This window comes from Typha angustifolia, chromosome 3, assembly GCF_048772165.1.
Source record: "Typha angustifolia cultivar Huaian chromosome 3, ASM4877216v1, whole genome shotgun sequence".
Lineage (NCBI taxonomy): Eukaryota > Viridiplantae > Streptophyta > Magnoliopsida > Poales > Typhaceae > Typha > Typha angustifolia.
This window is the reverse complement of record NC_133241.1, coordinates 5,826,069-5,842,101: the sequence shown is the minus strand read 5'-3', so window position 1 is coordinate 5,842,101 and position 16,033 is coordinate 5,826,069. Positions and strand designations below refer to the sequence as shown.

At 34.5% G+C, this 16,033-nt stretch overlaps 1 protein-coding gene across 7 annotated transcripts; it reads right to left on the bottom strand.

The window, feature by feature from the left end:
• Nucleotides 1-416: 416 nt before the first annotated feature.
• LOC140758126 (thymidylate kinase) lies at nucleotides 417-15,577 on the bottom strand. Of its 7 annotated transcripts, none has more exons than XM_073094167.1 (7): nucleotides 15,450-15,577; nucleotides 13,881-13,983; nucleotides 11,407-11,739; nucleotides 10,022-10,133; nucleotides 9,875-9,934; nucleotides 9,195-9,299; nucleotides 417-780 (listed from the first exon to the last, which is right to left on the bottom strand). In XM_073094167.1, the coding sequence occupies exons 2-7, from the start codon at nucleotides 13,967-13,969 to the stop codon at nucleotides 640-642; spliced, it is 840 nt and encodes a 279-aa protein (XP_072950268.1). In that variant the 5' UTR covers nucleotides 13,970-13,983; nucleotides 15,450-15,577; the 3' UTR covers nucleotides 417-639. The 7 variants fall into 7 exon arrangements, with proteins under 7 accessions (XP_072950268.1, XP_072950271.1, XP_072950269.1 ...); XM_073094170.1 differs by having other exon boundaries at nucleotides 9,195-9,295; XM_073094168.1 differs by having other exon boundaries at nucleotides 13,881-13,977; nucleotides 15,450-15,571.
• Nucleotides 15,578-16,033: the final 456 nt, after the last annotated feature.

Genomic DNA, 16,033 nt, shown 5'->3' with positions numbered 1-16,033 from the left:
ACTCTTGAGTAACTTCCACAATAGATTTATTAGGTAGATCTGAAGCCCAGGATATTCGCTTTCTCATGCTTGCTGATGGTAGCTTCAGCTGGTATCAAATCATGTCTTCAGTGAAAACAAAGATGCTAAGTATTCTTTCTGAAAAATGATGTGAATGTGGCATCCATCCACATTTCTCACATTTAAGTCATCTCAACATTTGTACCAATGATTCCGAGCTGCAGCAGCAGTTCTGTAGGTCTGGAAAGGACACCATCTATAATAACCTTGCCAGTCCTGCCATCAGGCATCATATGTCCCATGATTGGACTGACCCACCTCTGGATCTCATTTGTAATGTATGTTCTCAATGAATATCATTTGTCTACGGACTTCATAAAAAAATAAAAGGCTGTTTGATTCGAAGGCCACTAATTTCTCATTAAATAAAAAAGAGCAATCATACAAGTGAGATAAGTAAGACCAGACAATTATCAAATGCTCAGGAGAAATGATATAGGAATTTTTCTCACTGATTTATCGAGAAGTATGTCTGAAGAATTTTACAAAATTGTGTATAGCCTTGGTTAAAATTATTATAAAAATGGCAGCACTATGTATGTCCAACTGAAATATACAACCTCCAGTATGATGAAATAATTAGTTGCAATGTGGACAATCTTCTTTGCTTGACCAGAGATTCATCAGTGGCTTTCCTTGTTGGCATTTCATTACGCAATGCATTGAAAGATCTCTGAGCTGTTTCTGGATCGCCTCCATTGGTAAGGAGCCATCAACAACCTGAAATGAAGAACGGAAAAAAAAAAAACTGATTATGAGCTAGGATGAGAAAGATTGTCAGTTGAGATTAGAGTACAACACCTAATGTGATATGAGAGTGGTTCTGGAATCAAAAGAAAACAAAAAAGAACCTAAATACATGTATAAATAAAGCATCTTTACTGAACACAAGAAAAGGGCATTATGACATAACTCCATAGATATGTAGACTGTAGAGGTTATTTGCAGCAGATTCAGAATTGGCCAACTTTAATGCCTGTCACCACCACAGTACAAGAAAAAGGAAAGACACAAATAGCACCGTGAGACAAGCTCTTCTTTTTTAAAGAAGTACAAAATCAAAAGTTCAATTCTTTGTGGAGCTTTTGCTGAAAAACGTTTAAGTTGCTAACCCTGGATGCACCTTAATGAAGACAAATGGTCAGTGTGCAGTCTTGGATATAGAATTAACCTATTAAGTCTTGTTTCTAAGTTTTTACTCAAGTTTGTTTTATATAAGATCTATGGCTGAAGCCCGAATGTACATTGGTGGGGTTAAAGCCCCACTACCTTGATAAATGTCTCTTGATACATGTGATCTATACCCTCTGATTCTCCCTTTTGACAAAGTTACCGCCCTAGAGACAAGATCTACTATGCTCGATTTTCCTGCAGATAACAGAAGAAAGAATAAGAAGGCCAAGGTGTGAGGTGGCTAGCGATAGAGAGGCAATGCTCCTAGATTCCAAGGTACAGGAGGGAGAACAAGACTGCTCTGGCTTGCTCTTCAAAAGGACAGTTTATTATCCTCTGCTTTCCAAAGCTGTTGTTCAGAAATTGTGACGATTCTCTGCTCAATAATTGCTTCCTTCACATTCTTCTCCAAACTGTCAACCTACTTTCTTCTTTTCACCTTAAGCTTTTAAGTAATCTCCTTAATTCTCATCCATAACTTATTTCCTCTTTCGGATATTCTATTTACAAAGAAAGAAGTCTTGTTTTCTTCCAACAGAAAGGGGACTAGAGATTGGACCATTAGGATATGCTCTAGGCAAAGCTACCTCAAGAAGAATCTCTTATTGGCAAGAATAAGGGACTGCTTGCCTAGGGTTGTCAAAATAATCAAGCCGATTTGAGCTCGGCACGAAAATGAGTTGAGTTGAGCTTGATCTTCAAAATATGCTCGAAAATAATTTAGAGCCAAATTTGGTCATGAGCCATCTCGATAAGGCTCAAAATAATAATTATTATATATATATATATAATATGAGTAATATTTTCTATACTATATTATACTTTTGTTATATTTCAAAATTTACTTAAGTGGATTATTATGTACTTTGATCTTGTAAGGTTTAGTTCTGAATTTTGATCCTATCTAATCTTAAATACGTGGATATTTTTATAAGTTTATAATTTTGAATTAAGCTTTATTTTAAGCTTGATTTAAGTCTAAATTAAACTTAATTTAATTCAAGTTTAATCAGGCTAGAAATTTGGCTTGAATTGATTAAGACTTGAAATTGCTTATTTATTGGCTCGTCTAAGCTTGAGCTCGGTTCAAGCTCAAAATTCGTGTGAATTGAAATGATTTTAATTTAGGCTCAAAATTATTTTCAGCTCAAGGTTTATCAGAGTTAGGCTCGATCAAGCTCAGCTCGATTACACCCCTATGCTTGCCCTTGCCTAAAGTTGTGAGTTTTGTAAGGGACATCATGCTGAGTATTTTTCAGCCTTACTTAGCCTCTAATTAAGCTAGTTATAATGTTAGTTTTTTTTAACATGATAATAAGATGATTCCTTAACTAAAGTCATTTTACAATAATTCCTTAAGGCCTCATTTGCTTTGAGATTAGTGAAAAATCTAGAATAGCTATTCTAAATTCTTACTTCTAAAAGTGTACCTTAAATCTAGGGTAGGGTATTCAAATGTTTATTTATAATCTAAAATAGCGGTGTAACAATTATCTTTAATGTGAAATAAAGTCGAGATAAAATACAAATGAGAATTGAAAATTAACTCAAATACCTTTGATTTGACATATAAATTTAAATTAAACTGTTCTCATTTATTTTAGGTATATAATGCATATTTATAGATATGCCTTGCATATTTGTAGGTATGCAATGCATAACTGCAAATATGTCAGGAGATAAATAGGTAGCAGGAAAGAAGAGATAGGTACGAAAATTGAGCATAAAATTGTAAATTGAGTAGTATAAGAGAGGAGAGAATTTTTAAAGAAACTTTTCAAATCCAGGGTAAAATTGTAAATTGAGTGTATGTGCATAATAATTTGAGTATTGTTTCTAATCCAGAGTAGGGATAATTTGATATTTCTTTTATAATCTAAAATAGTGTTCCTTAATCTAAAATAGGAAAAGAAAAGGAAATCCTGAAGCACAGAAGGGCTAATTGTCAGTTTGCAAAGAAATAAACTATGATAGAATTTCCCTCTTCATGGAGTTACCATGTAGTAAAATGAACTTGTGCAATCTTTAGGGAAAACTAGTATTGGTATACTAAGAGAGATGTACATATAGTATATTAGGCTAGATGGCAAACTCTGTGTTTCATTGTTAGGGTCCACATATTATGAGATGGTCAAGATAACTTATTAACTTGGTAACACTAGATAAACTTCTTTAGACCTCTCACTGTTGACTAGCTGGAACCATCTCCTTGGTGGAATTATGTCTTGCATTGGTAAGTGATTGCTAACCTGAAGCTCTGGTGAGTAATTTAACAAGCCTACTTTTTTTTTTTTTTTTGAAATCTAAGCTCACATTTTGATAGGCTTGGAGCCTTTTGCATGAAGAATATAAGAAATTTTGCACTTTACAAATTCACCCAATTTCCATTTTCGATTGCAAAACCACCCAATCGTGCTGGTTTTAGGCCAAAGTGCCCTTTCTTTATTTTTAGATGGGGAGAGAAAGGTTGTTTTCATTTAATAACATATGTCATTTTTCAAAAGAGAACAATATATTATTTCTAGAGAAGACGGTACCTTTTCAAACCCAATGAATTAAATATTTTTCCTCTTCTTCATCCTTTTGTTTTACCAACATTCTACCTAATAAACTAATCAATATCGTCTGCACAAGCCATATACTAGCTCATATGACTACTAATTTGATTTTCTTTTTTTTTATTTGATGTTACTTGGTACTCAAATAGGCCTTATTTGCTTTGAGTTTAGGGACTCCTAATAAATTGGTTCAAGAACCTCTAAACTTATTCAGTAACTAAACATTTTTTTTATCATTTTCATAATTATTCAAGTTTACTCTTTAAAAAAATCAAAACAAAAAAATTAGACTAACTAATCGAGTTCGGAGCTTAACCTCAAACCAAACAAAAGTCATATTTACCTAAAACTCAAATTTGAATTTACTAAGCTTACGTAAATTCTGATATTCTAAATCCACAGGAAATGCTATAAATCTACAAGAAATAATATAAATCCGTAAGAAATACTATAAATCCGCAAGAAATGCAGTAAATCTGCAGAAAATGGTGTAAATCCACTAGAAATGCTTTACGTTCATAGAAATAATACAGTCCATAAGTAATTCTCTAAATCCGCAAGAAATGCTCTAAATCTACAGGTAATCAACGTAATCCATAGAAAATCAACGTAATTTATTGATAAATGATGTGAATCCGCAGAAAATAGTGCATACATTGCATTTGATTTTATGCATTATATCATACAATTTCACTTTTTATGATGACCAGTTTTCTATAATTAGGAATCTGTTGCTTAAAAAAACATAAGATAAATGCATAATCTGCTACTAAATGTCTTAATCCTTTTCCATATGGCAAAATATGTTACTTAAAAAATGTACATATGTTCGAACTTTTGATTATATGTTTATGATCTCAACTCCAATTGATATTTATTTTAACTGCATTAGAAAACTCATCCAATCATCTAAATATTTATCTCTCACGAGAATCTTCAAATTCACACTTATATGAGGATATCAATTTGTTGAAAAATGATGGCCAATTTTTTGATAATTAGGAATCCACTGAGAAATGTGTAATCTGCTGCTAAATTTCGTAATTGACTTTTAAATATCGTAATACATTGCTAAAATAAATGTACATATGTTCGATATTTTGGTAGGGGTGGCAATCGGGTCGGGTTAAGCGGTATCAAATCGGGTCAGATTCGGGTTGGTTCAACTTTACCTTAATACGAACATAGCCCGATTAATAAACGGGTTCCATTTGGTAAACACGAACACAATCCGATTAATAAACAGGTAACACGACCCGACCCACCTAACCTATTTAATAAGCGGGTTGAGTTAACACGACACACTAACATGACCCGTTTAACTTGTATACTTAAATGGGTCGTGTTAACCCGACACATTAATATGACCCGTCTAACCCATTTAATATAAATCTAATACAAAAAAAATATGCTTGTATTTAGTTTAACCACTTATATTTAATTTAACCAGAAAGGGCAATATCAAAGAGCAGAATAACCAGTGCACAATTAGCACAAAATGGGCAATCCAATACAATACTCTCTAAAGCAACAAAACTAGATCCAATCAAATCAATACTCTCTAAGAGCAATATTTATTTTGCTTATGTAGTTTAATTAAAGTTTATTTAATTAGCTAAGTTCGTTAACTTATGCACAGTTTCAGAAAAATATTTTGCAGATATTCATCAGTTGACCGAATATAATATTATGAAACCATTTGGAGCAGATCGAAGACGTCCTGATCTATAACTTTCGCATTCAAAGTTTCTCCAAATTAGGACTCAAATTGTGGTATAATGAAGAAATATTCCCAGAATGATAAGGAATGATGATTTAGCTAAATCATATTTATCTTTAGGTCATATTTATCTTTAATGTAAACCCTTAAGGCAAGCCTAGTTAAGTCATATAAGCCACTAAATCAAGTTCAATTAAGTCATGTAAACCTCTAAGACAAGTTCAATTAAGTCATGTAAATCTCTAAGGCAAGTCCTAATTCGAGTCATATAAGTCTTTAGGACTAAGTCCGAGTAGAACTCATTGTACCCGACATTTATATATAAAGAGAAGCTAGACTTTATTCATCCAAACATTACGAATTAATTAACTTTAGTTTTTCTTATTCTCGCATTTATCTTTTTTATCGTAGCTGTTAGATCGTCTTTATTTTTCTAGGAGTAGATCTAAGTTAGAAACCTAAATTCTACCTCCAACCCATAGCCACCATCACCTCCAGCAGCCACCTTACTATACGGCCATCCATCACTGCTCTTAGCCATCCGCCACCCTCTGACGACCGCCAAAACATCGGATATTTACCGTTTTGCCCCGTTGACTCCACTACTTTAATTATATATTTTCATCCAAACATCTGATTAAACGTGTAGAGCCATTAGAGCCTTATCTTGTGAGGCTATCGCTACCTAAATTTTTATAATTTTCTTACATCCGGATCAATCCAGATCTGGTCAGTTACAGCTAGTAACGTCCTTAAGACCTATTTTACCTGGATATTTGAGGACAGCTCAATAACAGTAACTAGGGGTAAAATTGGGTCGAATTAACTCTGACCTAATCCACTATCTGATCCGATTCGGATCGAATTCAGATAAAAATTCTTGCCCAACCTAGATATGGATTCGGATGAGTAAGATTTTTTAAAAAAACCCAGATACGGATTTGGACACAGGTAGAGTTTTTTAAAAAACTCGAATATGGATACGCATCAGATATAAATTTTTGATACGGATACGGATATAGGATATCCATTTATCTACATATTTTTTTAATTGATTTACAGTTTTTAATTTGCTTATTTAAATATTGAATATTGATATTATTACTAATAATGTGTTCTACATTGCTTATAGAGATCGAGTTTGCTAACTTTATATGTATTTAACATGCAAAATTTTTATTATTTTTTAAAACTATTAATATTTTGTATTAAATTGTCTCCAAAAGAAAGATCATAATTTATTTAAAATTTGATCCACATCTATTTAAGACCCAATCCTCTATCCAAAAATTATCCATATTCTTTAGTTAGATATGATTTTAAATTTTGTTATACATCTAATATCCATATTTGAACTAAAAAATATGAATTCAAATATAGATTGAGCACAATCCAATTCGTTTTCACCCCTAACAATAACTCAACAACTATCCAACGACATCATATGTAAGATAGGTAGGGGTGAAGATGGATCGGATTTAATCGGATCCAACCAAAACCGTATCTAGATTGGATCGGATACGAGTGCAAATTTGTTACCTGTCCCGTACCACACATAGAGATTTAGAAAAAAAAAAGACGGATCCGAATTCGGATACAGTTTTATATAATTTAGTTGGATTCGGATATTAAATATTCATTTAGCCATTTATATATAAACAACTAAAACCTATCCCTAACCTAGCCATTCATCCAATAGACTTCTCTCAACCACCACCAAGCTCTTTGGTCTCCTTCTTCCGCCATGTGTCCTACCACGATCACCTCATCCTCACCGATGTCAACTCGATGAGTCGCTCTCCATCATCTTCCTCTGCTCTATCGTCTTTTTTGACGACGACACCATTTCCTCCCACCTCTTCGCTATGTCGTCTTCTCTAACTCCTGCTTTAAAGTGATCTTATCACCATTATCGCCAAGCCCACCACTGCCACTACAACCACATACCACCGTCGTCGCCAAGATGGCTCTACGTCTACCAGTTCCCTCCTCCGAAACCTCCATCCTCCGAACCTCTTCGAGACCTCTCCCTCCTCTCTCCAGATCTCTCCTCCTCTCCTCTTCACCTCACTAGTCCGCCCATCTCTCACTCCTTCGCCACCATCAAAGACCGAGCGTCGTTGTTGCCTCGTCGGCAAGGAAGAGACCGAGGTGTGCATCTCCGATGGTGATCAGCAGGATGCCACCCTCGAGGACTTGGAAAACATTCGTGAGATCTACCGAATCTTCTCTTTCTCTTTTTTACCTCTTTTTAGGTGGAAAATTAGCAATTTTTGCAAGATTTTTGTCTTAATTTGTTAAATATTTGTAGGTTTTGGAGCTTCTAAGGACCAACAGGGATATGCTTTTTGGTGAGGTAAGATTATCTTATCTGTAATCTTCATTTGACCTTTTCAATTTTTGGTGACTTTGATCCTTTGTATCTAGAAATCATCCGTAGATCTTACATTAGTAATCACTGAGTTGTTGAAAAATCTATTATTTAATTATTTTTTAGCAATCTATTGATTTGAGTATGTGACTTTAGATCCTTCTTAACTTTTTTAAATTTTAGTCATGTGACCATTCATGTGGGCTGTGGCAATTCTAAACGTAGAAAACTAGGGCTATTAGACTGTTGATCTCTTCTGGGAGTCATACTTCTTAATGTATTTGTTACTTTTCTAATTAGACTTAAATGCTTGGAAATTGTTTAGGAAGATGTTTATACTATTAAACTTATGAGATCCGTACTTTATGATTTTGATTTTAACTAGCATCTGGCATTTTTGGGACATATAATGGTTCAGATCTATAACAAGCTTTCCAGTTCTAGTAAAGGGTATCATCACTGCAGAAGATGTTTCCATCTGTTCTTGGTTCTTCACCCTCTTTTAATAAGACTAATTTTGGTTAAAATTCACCTATTTGACAAATATGAGCAGCCATAAAGGTAGTCAAATTTGCAGTTACTTGCACTTGAAATTTGTACTACAGTTTTTTGTTATATGCTGCAACTCTTATCTGTAGGTGTACTATAGTCTATAGACAGAACAAATTATATACAAGAATGTATATTTGTGTATATTTGTGTATATTCATGGTTTCACATCAGCATATAAAATTATCTGTATATGTGCAAGTTCACTTATACTTGTGTTTTAAAAAGAAGAATTCCTTATCTATTGAGCATTGTATAATTTTATTTAGTGATTGAGTTCATATTCATATCCAGTTAAGATTTAATCCGTATTCATTTAAGATCCAATTCGTATCCGACTAATAACTGCATTCGATTATTTAGGATATAGTTTTAATTTTTGCTATTTGTCAAATATCTGTATTCGGATAAAAAAAGAATGGATTCGGATGTGGGTTGAGCACTATCCGATCCGTATCCAATCCATTTTCACCCCTAAAGACAGGTCACTCAAGTCAGACACCAATAGTAGTGCAGACAGCTGAATGGCAATTAACAAATATATCCATATTCACAAATAGGACATCGGAAAGCTAATGCTACCTGAAAAATGAAATAACAGTTGTTATTACTCATGCAAATAATTGCATTACCAGTAAAGCCAAAGGATGGCTACTCAGGTAATAATATGCATTTACAAGAACAGATCAACTGCAGATGTTAGAGTAGAAAAAGTTAGCAAAAATTTAAAGAAAATGGAAGGCATTTTATCCTAGTAAATTACCTCCCAGGAAGCATCACAGAGGGTATGATAGTGCTTGGCAACTTTTCTCTGGAACTCAAGTTGCTCGTACCTCTCAGTGCCATAGCCTCCTCTTTCAGCGGCTTTCTAAAACAATTTCATTTTACTGAGATTTAATAACAAATAACAAACAATAAAAAGTGAAGACTCAAGACAAGAAGAAATTCACTGTCATGATTTTGCTTATACTAATAACTGCATGTTCAATCAATGCTCAGTTGTTACAAAGATTACAATAAGTGGATATGATATGGTAGAATCTTTTTCCTTTTTCAGTCTCAAACTGGATGGTCTTGATATAGATTGTAGCGCCCATGAGAAAGAGACCAACAATAGAGAAATTTTTATATAATGGACTAAGGTCCATTTTTTGCCAGACTTATCTTTAAATCTGAAAATTGGTTTTCTTTTTGTTTGGAGAAAAGTCCCAACCAGGCCCGCTCGATTAATAAAATGCCTATCTAGCCAAAAAAAAGTACTAGAGCCCTATAATGAGCACAAGTCAACCATAGGAAACATTAAATCATCTGGCTGTTGAGAAACAGTTGCAGTTTAAAACAGCAAGAGCATGAAGATATGAAATTGTTGAGAATGAGGATTAGTTAAACTCTTACTATTTATTAGAAGTCGGTATGAAATAATGCAGAACTTTTGGGACCTACCTCTGGAGGTATATCAAGAAATATGACTAGATCTGGCGCTATTAATCCCATTTCCAGAGCCTGAAACAAGGAACATCATTTTCTCTGTATGTAAAACATGCAACGTCTAGAAGATGTAAAAATTCCTTAGTTTCTAATGCAACTCACCATACACCAACCCATATCAAGTCCTTTGGCAACTGAAAAAGCCACTCCTGAATAAGAGTAGCGGTCAACAACAATGGTGATTCCACTCTTTAGTTTGTTTTCCATCAAAGCTCTGCAAATGAAGAACCAACTTAATAAAGTTCAACTATTGCTCTATGTCGCAAAGTCATTTTACATTGCTAAAATATCACTCCAGGAGATTGGCACTTGACAAACACATAGACATGTTTGTCTTGCAAAAAGTTTTGAATTTTGTATGAACTTTTAGTGCAGTAGAGAAATCTACTATTTTGTTGTTAGAAAGAGATCATCGTGACTTAGAACACTAAGTAATGAATCAGTAAAGGCAGCTTCTGATTTTTTTAAAAAATGTGATACTGATCTTTTAAGTTGTGCTTCAAACCTTAACCATGTTATTCAGTTCTGAAAGATGACATATGGAATATAGAAGAATATCAAAATTCATGATTAGAGTCTCATGCCAAAAGACAGTTCCTTCTTCAATCACATCTCAATTCTATGAACATGCATATTGATCTTCAAGAAAAGCATTTTATCTGGACAACATGCACTTTAAGAGCCATTGTAAAAAGAATTCAAATTTAGACCACACTCAAATGGATGACTTAGATAATTGGTGCATATTTAAAAATTATGTTGTGGCTCATGGCTTATTTTGTTATAAATTTATGCTGAGAGATAATTGGAAAGAAAGTTGAAATATAATCAGAAAGCTAGTTGAAATTGACATAAGTAGGATTCTAATTAAAAGTCTAGTTGAACTGACATGTGCCCATAAGAATTTCTTACATAAATTCAGCTTTTTTTTCAGTTATTGGATGCTTGTTTGGAAGATCAAGATACCAGAAAAGTGAAAGCAAAATGTATAATGCTTCATAGATGGCAATTTTAGCATCATTTATAGTATCCAACAGAGCAGACATGATGTTGTTTCAACATCAACACAGTACGAGGCTTACCAACAATTTGGGGTCTAAGAAGGCCAAGTTTTACACCGTATTAAGATCATTAAGTGTGAAGTTGTGTCTAGAAGTCGAATAGCTGCCACTAGGGGACACATTGGCAAGACTTACCATCACACTAAGCAAAAGCCCTCAAAGGTCAGCATGCTGACTAATAAGCTCCTGGTAGCTAGTGTAGCATGCTGATGCTCATAAGTGGTAGGCCTATCTGAAATATGTAAATTTAGGGCATTGCTTCCTTCCAACAGCCTGCTGGAATTATGTTGCAGTGAGATTCTGATAAGCCACATTTAGATGAATAAGCACTACATCAAAGCGAACACGCACATGCATTTATCTATGAGATCTTTCAGACCTACATGTGCTAAATTATATAAACAATACATGTCAATAAGTACCAACCTTTTCTCCCAACGGTTTGCACTGAAGAGCAAGTGGATTGCTTTATCATCTAATTGTGATTCATTTGCAAGATATGCAGATATTAGTTGCCCAATACTAGTGCTTCTGTCAGGAAATCGCCATGCTTCAACTGAAAGCCCTGTTCCTCTTAAGTATGAGAGTAAATTACTGCATTGTGATGTTTTCCCACTTCGGTCTAGTCCTTCTAGGACTATAAGAGAGCCTCGTGCACTATTATAATGACCATTATCCATATGTACAGCAGGGAAAGATCTCTTTATATGTTGACACGATAACTTTGCACCCCTTGAAGTCCTTGATGCTCTGGCATATCTACAACAAGAATCAAATAGTCAAAAAGAAAAGCCAGTGCCTAGCGTTTTATATTAGAAAAAATACTTGTAGAAATTTTCCAAGTTTCAAGAGATTAGTTGAGGTGAATGGAATTAATGTGTTCAGGTCAAGCATACTTCTGGTGTAGGAGGCAAAGGTATTATAAGTCCAGCAAAAAACAACTAGTTACTAGCAAAAGAGTGCTAGTCTGAGGCATCATATGTCTACCTAGATATTCAAAGGGTAAAGAAACTTCCATAGTGCCAATTATGGGTAGAAAGAAAAAGTAGAAATTCAGACCTTTCAAGAAAATTAGAAAAATTAGTTCATTTCATCTTTATTTTCTATATTCTCTCATCTCTAATGCATCCTCTTCAATTTATGCTCAATGTAAGGACTACTGCAATCAGAGAGTATCAGGGGCATTTTTATTAGTCTATTATAAAAAGGATTAATGCCACCATTTTCTAATTACTTAGGCTATTATCATGATACCAAAGCAAGAGATCCTCAGTTCAAGTCACTTTAGGTCTATTGATCAATTAAAATATAAAGCTTACCCCCATTAAATTAAAATCCATATCTTGGGTCTATATGAGTGTCTTTAGCTCATACATAGGTGGTGTGTTGGAATTTTACCTTTTAAACAATCTCTTCGACAACTACCCATGTACTTTTGATATAATTATCAGTCATCAATAAGTAAGTCAGTCCAAAGAGGAGTCGAAAACACAAATAACTAGGTTTAAAAAGTTAAGGACAGATTTGATGACCTACAGCTTGACAAAATGACATCGTCAAAGCTAGAGCAAGGAAAAGGATTATGTAGCTAACCCAACTTTTTCCTCAGCATCTAATTGGATCTATTATGGCCTGGCACAAACAAATCAACTCCACCACTACTTTTACTAGAGGACAGCAAAATCTCGTCGGCAAATAACTTTGGAAAGGGCATTGACTTTAAACAAATGTTCTCTTAGTAATAAACATAAGAGAGAAAATGTTTAATATACTAAACTAAATCATAAAGGGCAAGTTGAAATCAACAATATAGAAGGGAGAAATAGGGGCAAATAAGACTTGATCATTATAACTAAGGTTCCAAGCATCGGCGGTATCAACTTGTATTTTAATATAATTTTTAAAATACAGAAAAATAATAAAAATTTTAGAAAAAATAATAACAAGATATACATATAAATTATTCATATATGAAGTCTAAAAAATAAAAATATTATTTTCTATCACTTATGGACTCTCTCTCTCTCCCCTCTCATACAAATAATTTTTTTTCTAACTCTCTTCTCACTAACTCTCTCTCCTATTAATTTTTCCACTAACTCTCCCACTAACCCTCTCTCCCATCTTGTCACTATCTTTATTCCCCTTCTCCCTCTCCAAAAAACTTCAAATCCTAACCTCTCCCTCTCTCTCTCTCCCACGCACTCATCTTCCTCTCCAACTCCTCTCTCCTAAGTGATGCTTCTCCGACATAGTTCCGATGTCCATCAACATCCGACAAACTTCTTTGATGCAAATCCAGTTCCATCAACCTCCGGCGAACTCTTCTGACATAGATCCTACTCTGCAAACCTCTCTACAATGAGCTCTTCACTCTTTTCTCTCTCTTTCTCCCTTTTTTTCTTGCTATCTTTCCTCTCTTCTCCCTTTCTCTTGGCCGATCCAGTTCGTTTCAGCCAAAACGGCCAAAACTTGGCCAATCCGACCAATAAAAGACTACTTTTGGAGTAGGATCGGGATCGGCCAAAATTGAGAACCATGATTATGACTGCCCAGTTTCTTGTGTTATTTTTTACCCTTGCTAATTTACAGATTTAGTTAAGACTTAATTTCATGTTCTATTTTGTTTCTCAATTTCATTTATACCTCAAAATTGTGCTCTCAAAACTTATCACTTAATTAGAGAAAACAAACAAGATAAAGCTGATTAGATATATCATATTGCCAATTTGCCACTAAATTTTGCGGAGCCTATCACCATTCAGAAGCATCATGTTTATTTTGCTCTTGGTGCAGATATAAGAAAAGAAAACAGCAAAATTCATGCATGTCCACTAACTATAACAGTAGTTCAAAGCAATGCTGTACAGAATCACAAAGACACAAATGGGAAGACATACATTGTGTATCCAAGTTGCCTGTGCGCACAACTAAGTGCATGCTGAGGCAAGGCTTGAGAAAATATTTTCAAATGTGAAAGAACAGCCATCCCTGCATCTGATCCTAGCCAAATCCAAAAGAAAAAAGACAAGGAGTAACTTTTTAAATATTCATATCATAGCCAAGTCTCTTGGAAATTAATAGAACATCTAGTTATGAAGTAGCAAATCTGTCTCATATCCGATATAATGTTGAAACTTGAAACCATGAATGCAGTTGAGAAATAAATGGATATCCACAACTATTGTCCCTTCTAGGATACGGTTTCCTAGCCTAGCCTCCGCATAAATACCTGACAAGTCACACACACCTAACAAGTGCTTTCTACTCGTCTCCTCACAAGAGAAAGATGAACATTATAGCCCATAATCGGTTCCACACAATTTGACAGCTTCTGATGTCCAAATTAACAACAAAACTCCATGAAAATTTCAAGTGGCTTTTTGCATGATAACCTCAATTGCGGATTCATCGTATTTGCATTTTACTTAATCTTAATTCTTAATGCCCAGCAAATAGATATTGCACAGAAACTGATTCTCAGCTTTCTCCTTCTCATAGAGTCCAGGAATATAAACCATGAGAAAGTTATATTGTTCTACTTTACTACCTTGCACAACAGAATTAATGATCCTCGCAAAGTCATAATTAAATATATCTCCCAAAAATTCAAATACATAGTATAAAAATTAAAAATTAAAAATAATGGTAAATATAAATACTGATATAAAATTAAAATTAAAAAGTCATAATGGTCTATCATCTTTAATGTATAAAAATTAAAAAAAATGATATATAATACATACAAAAATAGTAAATATAAATAATTTAATAGTGCACTACAACAAAATTAAAAATAACATGATCACAATTCACAACCATAATCATTTTTAATGTATTACAAAGCATAATCAAAATTCAAAACCATCAAACAACTAAAAAGTAAAGAAGTTTCAAACATTTAGTCCACTACGCCATCCTTATCCTCAAACAACTAATGAGTGGGACTAGCAAACAAGCATGTATAGCTAATTACTTATTAGCATATCTGTGCATATATTCAATTATTCATGAGCATGATTCACAAACACATGAAAAGCAAATAAATGAGCCACTTCATAACAAGAAAAGGAAATAAATGAGACAAAATCACATGGCCTTTAGAAACCCACTTGCCACTTGCAATTTCTGATACAACCCCAAGAAATCAACAACAAGAAAATGCAGCATTTTGATAAGCTAAATAAGCGCCAGGACAAACAAGAAAATCCCAACAGATACAGAAAATTTCCCAAGAAGCGCCAGTACCGCAGAAACTTCCAAGAAATCCTTAAAGAAGAGTAAGCATTGGTCGGATTTACAGCAGGGAGTGGAACTCTTAGCTAATTCTAGTAACCCAAAAGAATCGAAAGGAATAAAAGAAAGACTGCAGCACAAGCAGTCCAGCACTAAGAGTGCTAACCCGAAGAATTAAGGAGAAATTAGTAGTAGAAACCAAAATCTTACATTTAACACCCAAATGCTCTCACCTTGGGGGGTTGGGGAGGTGCGGGAGGTGCTGCTGTTACGGCGAGAAGGTAGATGGTTAGCGTCGTGCGCCGCTCGCCGTCACCGTTGGAGAAGAGGAGAGGGATCTTCAGAGATTCGGGCTGGCTCGGTGTGAGAGTGCATCTTTTCTTTCTTTCACGTAGCGCACGACCCGACCCGTTTGCGCCATGTCGGCCCACCAGGCCCGCAACCGTAAAATCGGCCAGCAAACTACCAACTCGGCCTGCCAAAAACATTCTCCCGGCACACTGCCGGGGCGACCGATGTTGTCGACCTCGCCGTAGCAGCGCCTTAGACCGTCACCAAAAATGTTTCTGAAAACATTGGATATGGTAAAAACCAAATAGATTTCTACCCAGTGAAATCTAAGATAGCGTCTGCTCGAATTAGTAACAAAAGGATTAGTAAAAAATAAAAATATTTTTAAACATAAAGAATTTCAAGAACAAAAGATGATGTCTGCTTCAGTATTCTCAAAGATTCATTGAGCCAGTATTCTCAAAGATTCATTGAGCAACCAAATCCTTTTGTTACAAACTAACCTGATTGCTGCACTGATGCTTCA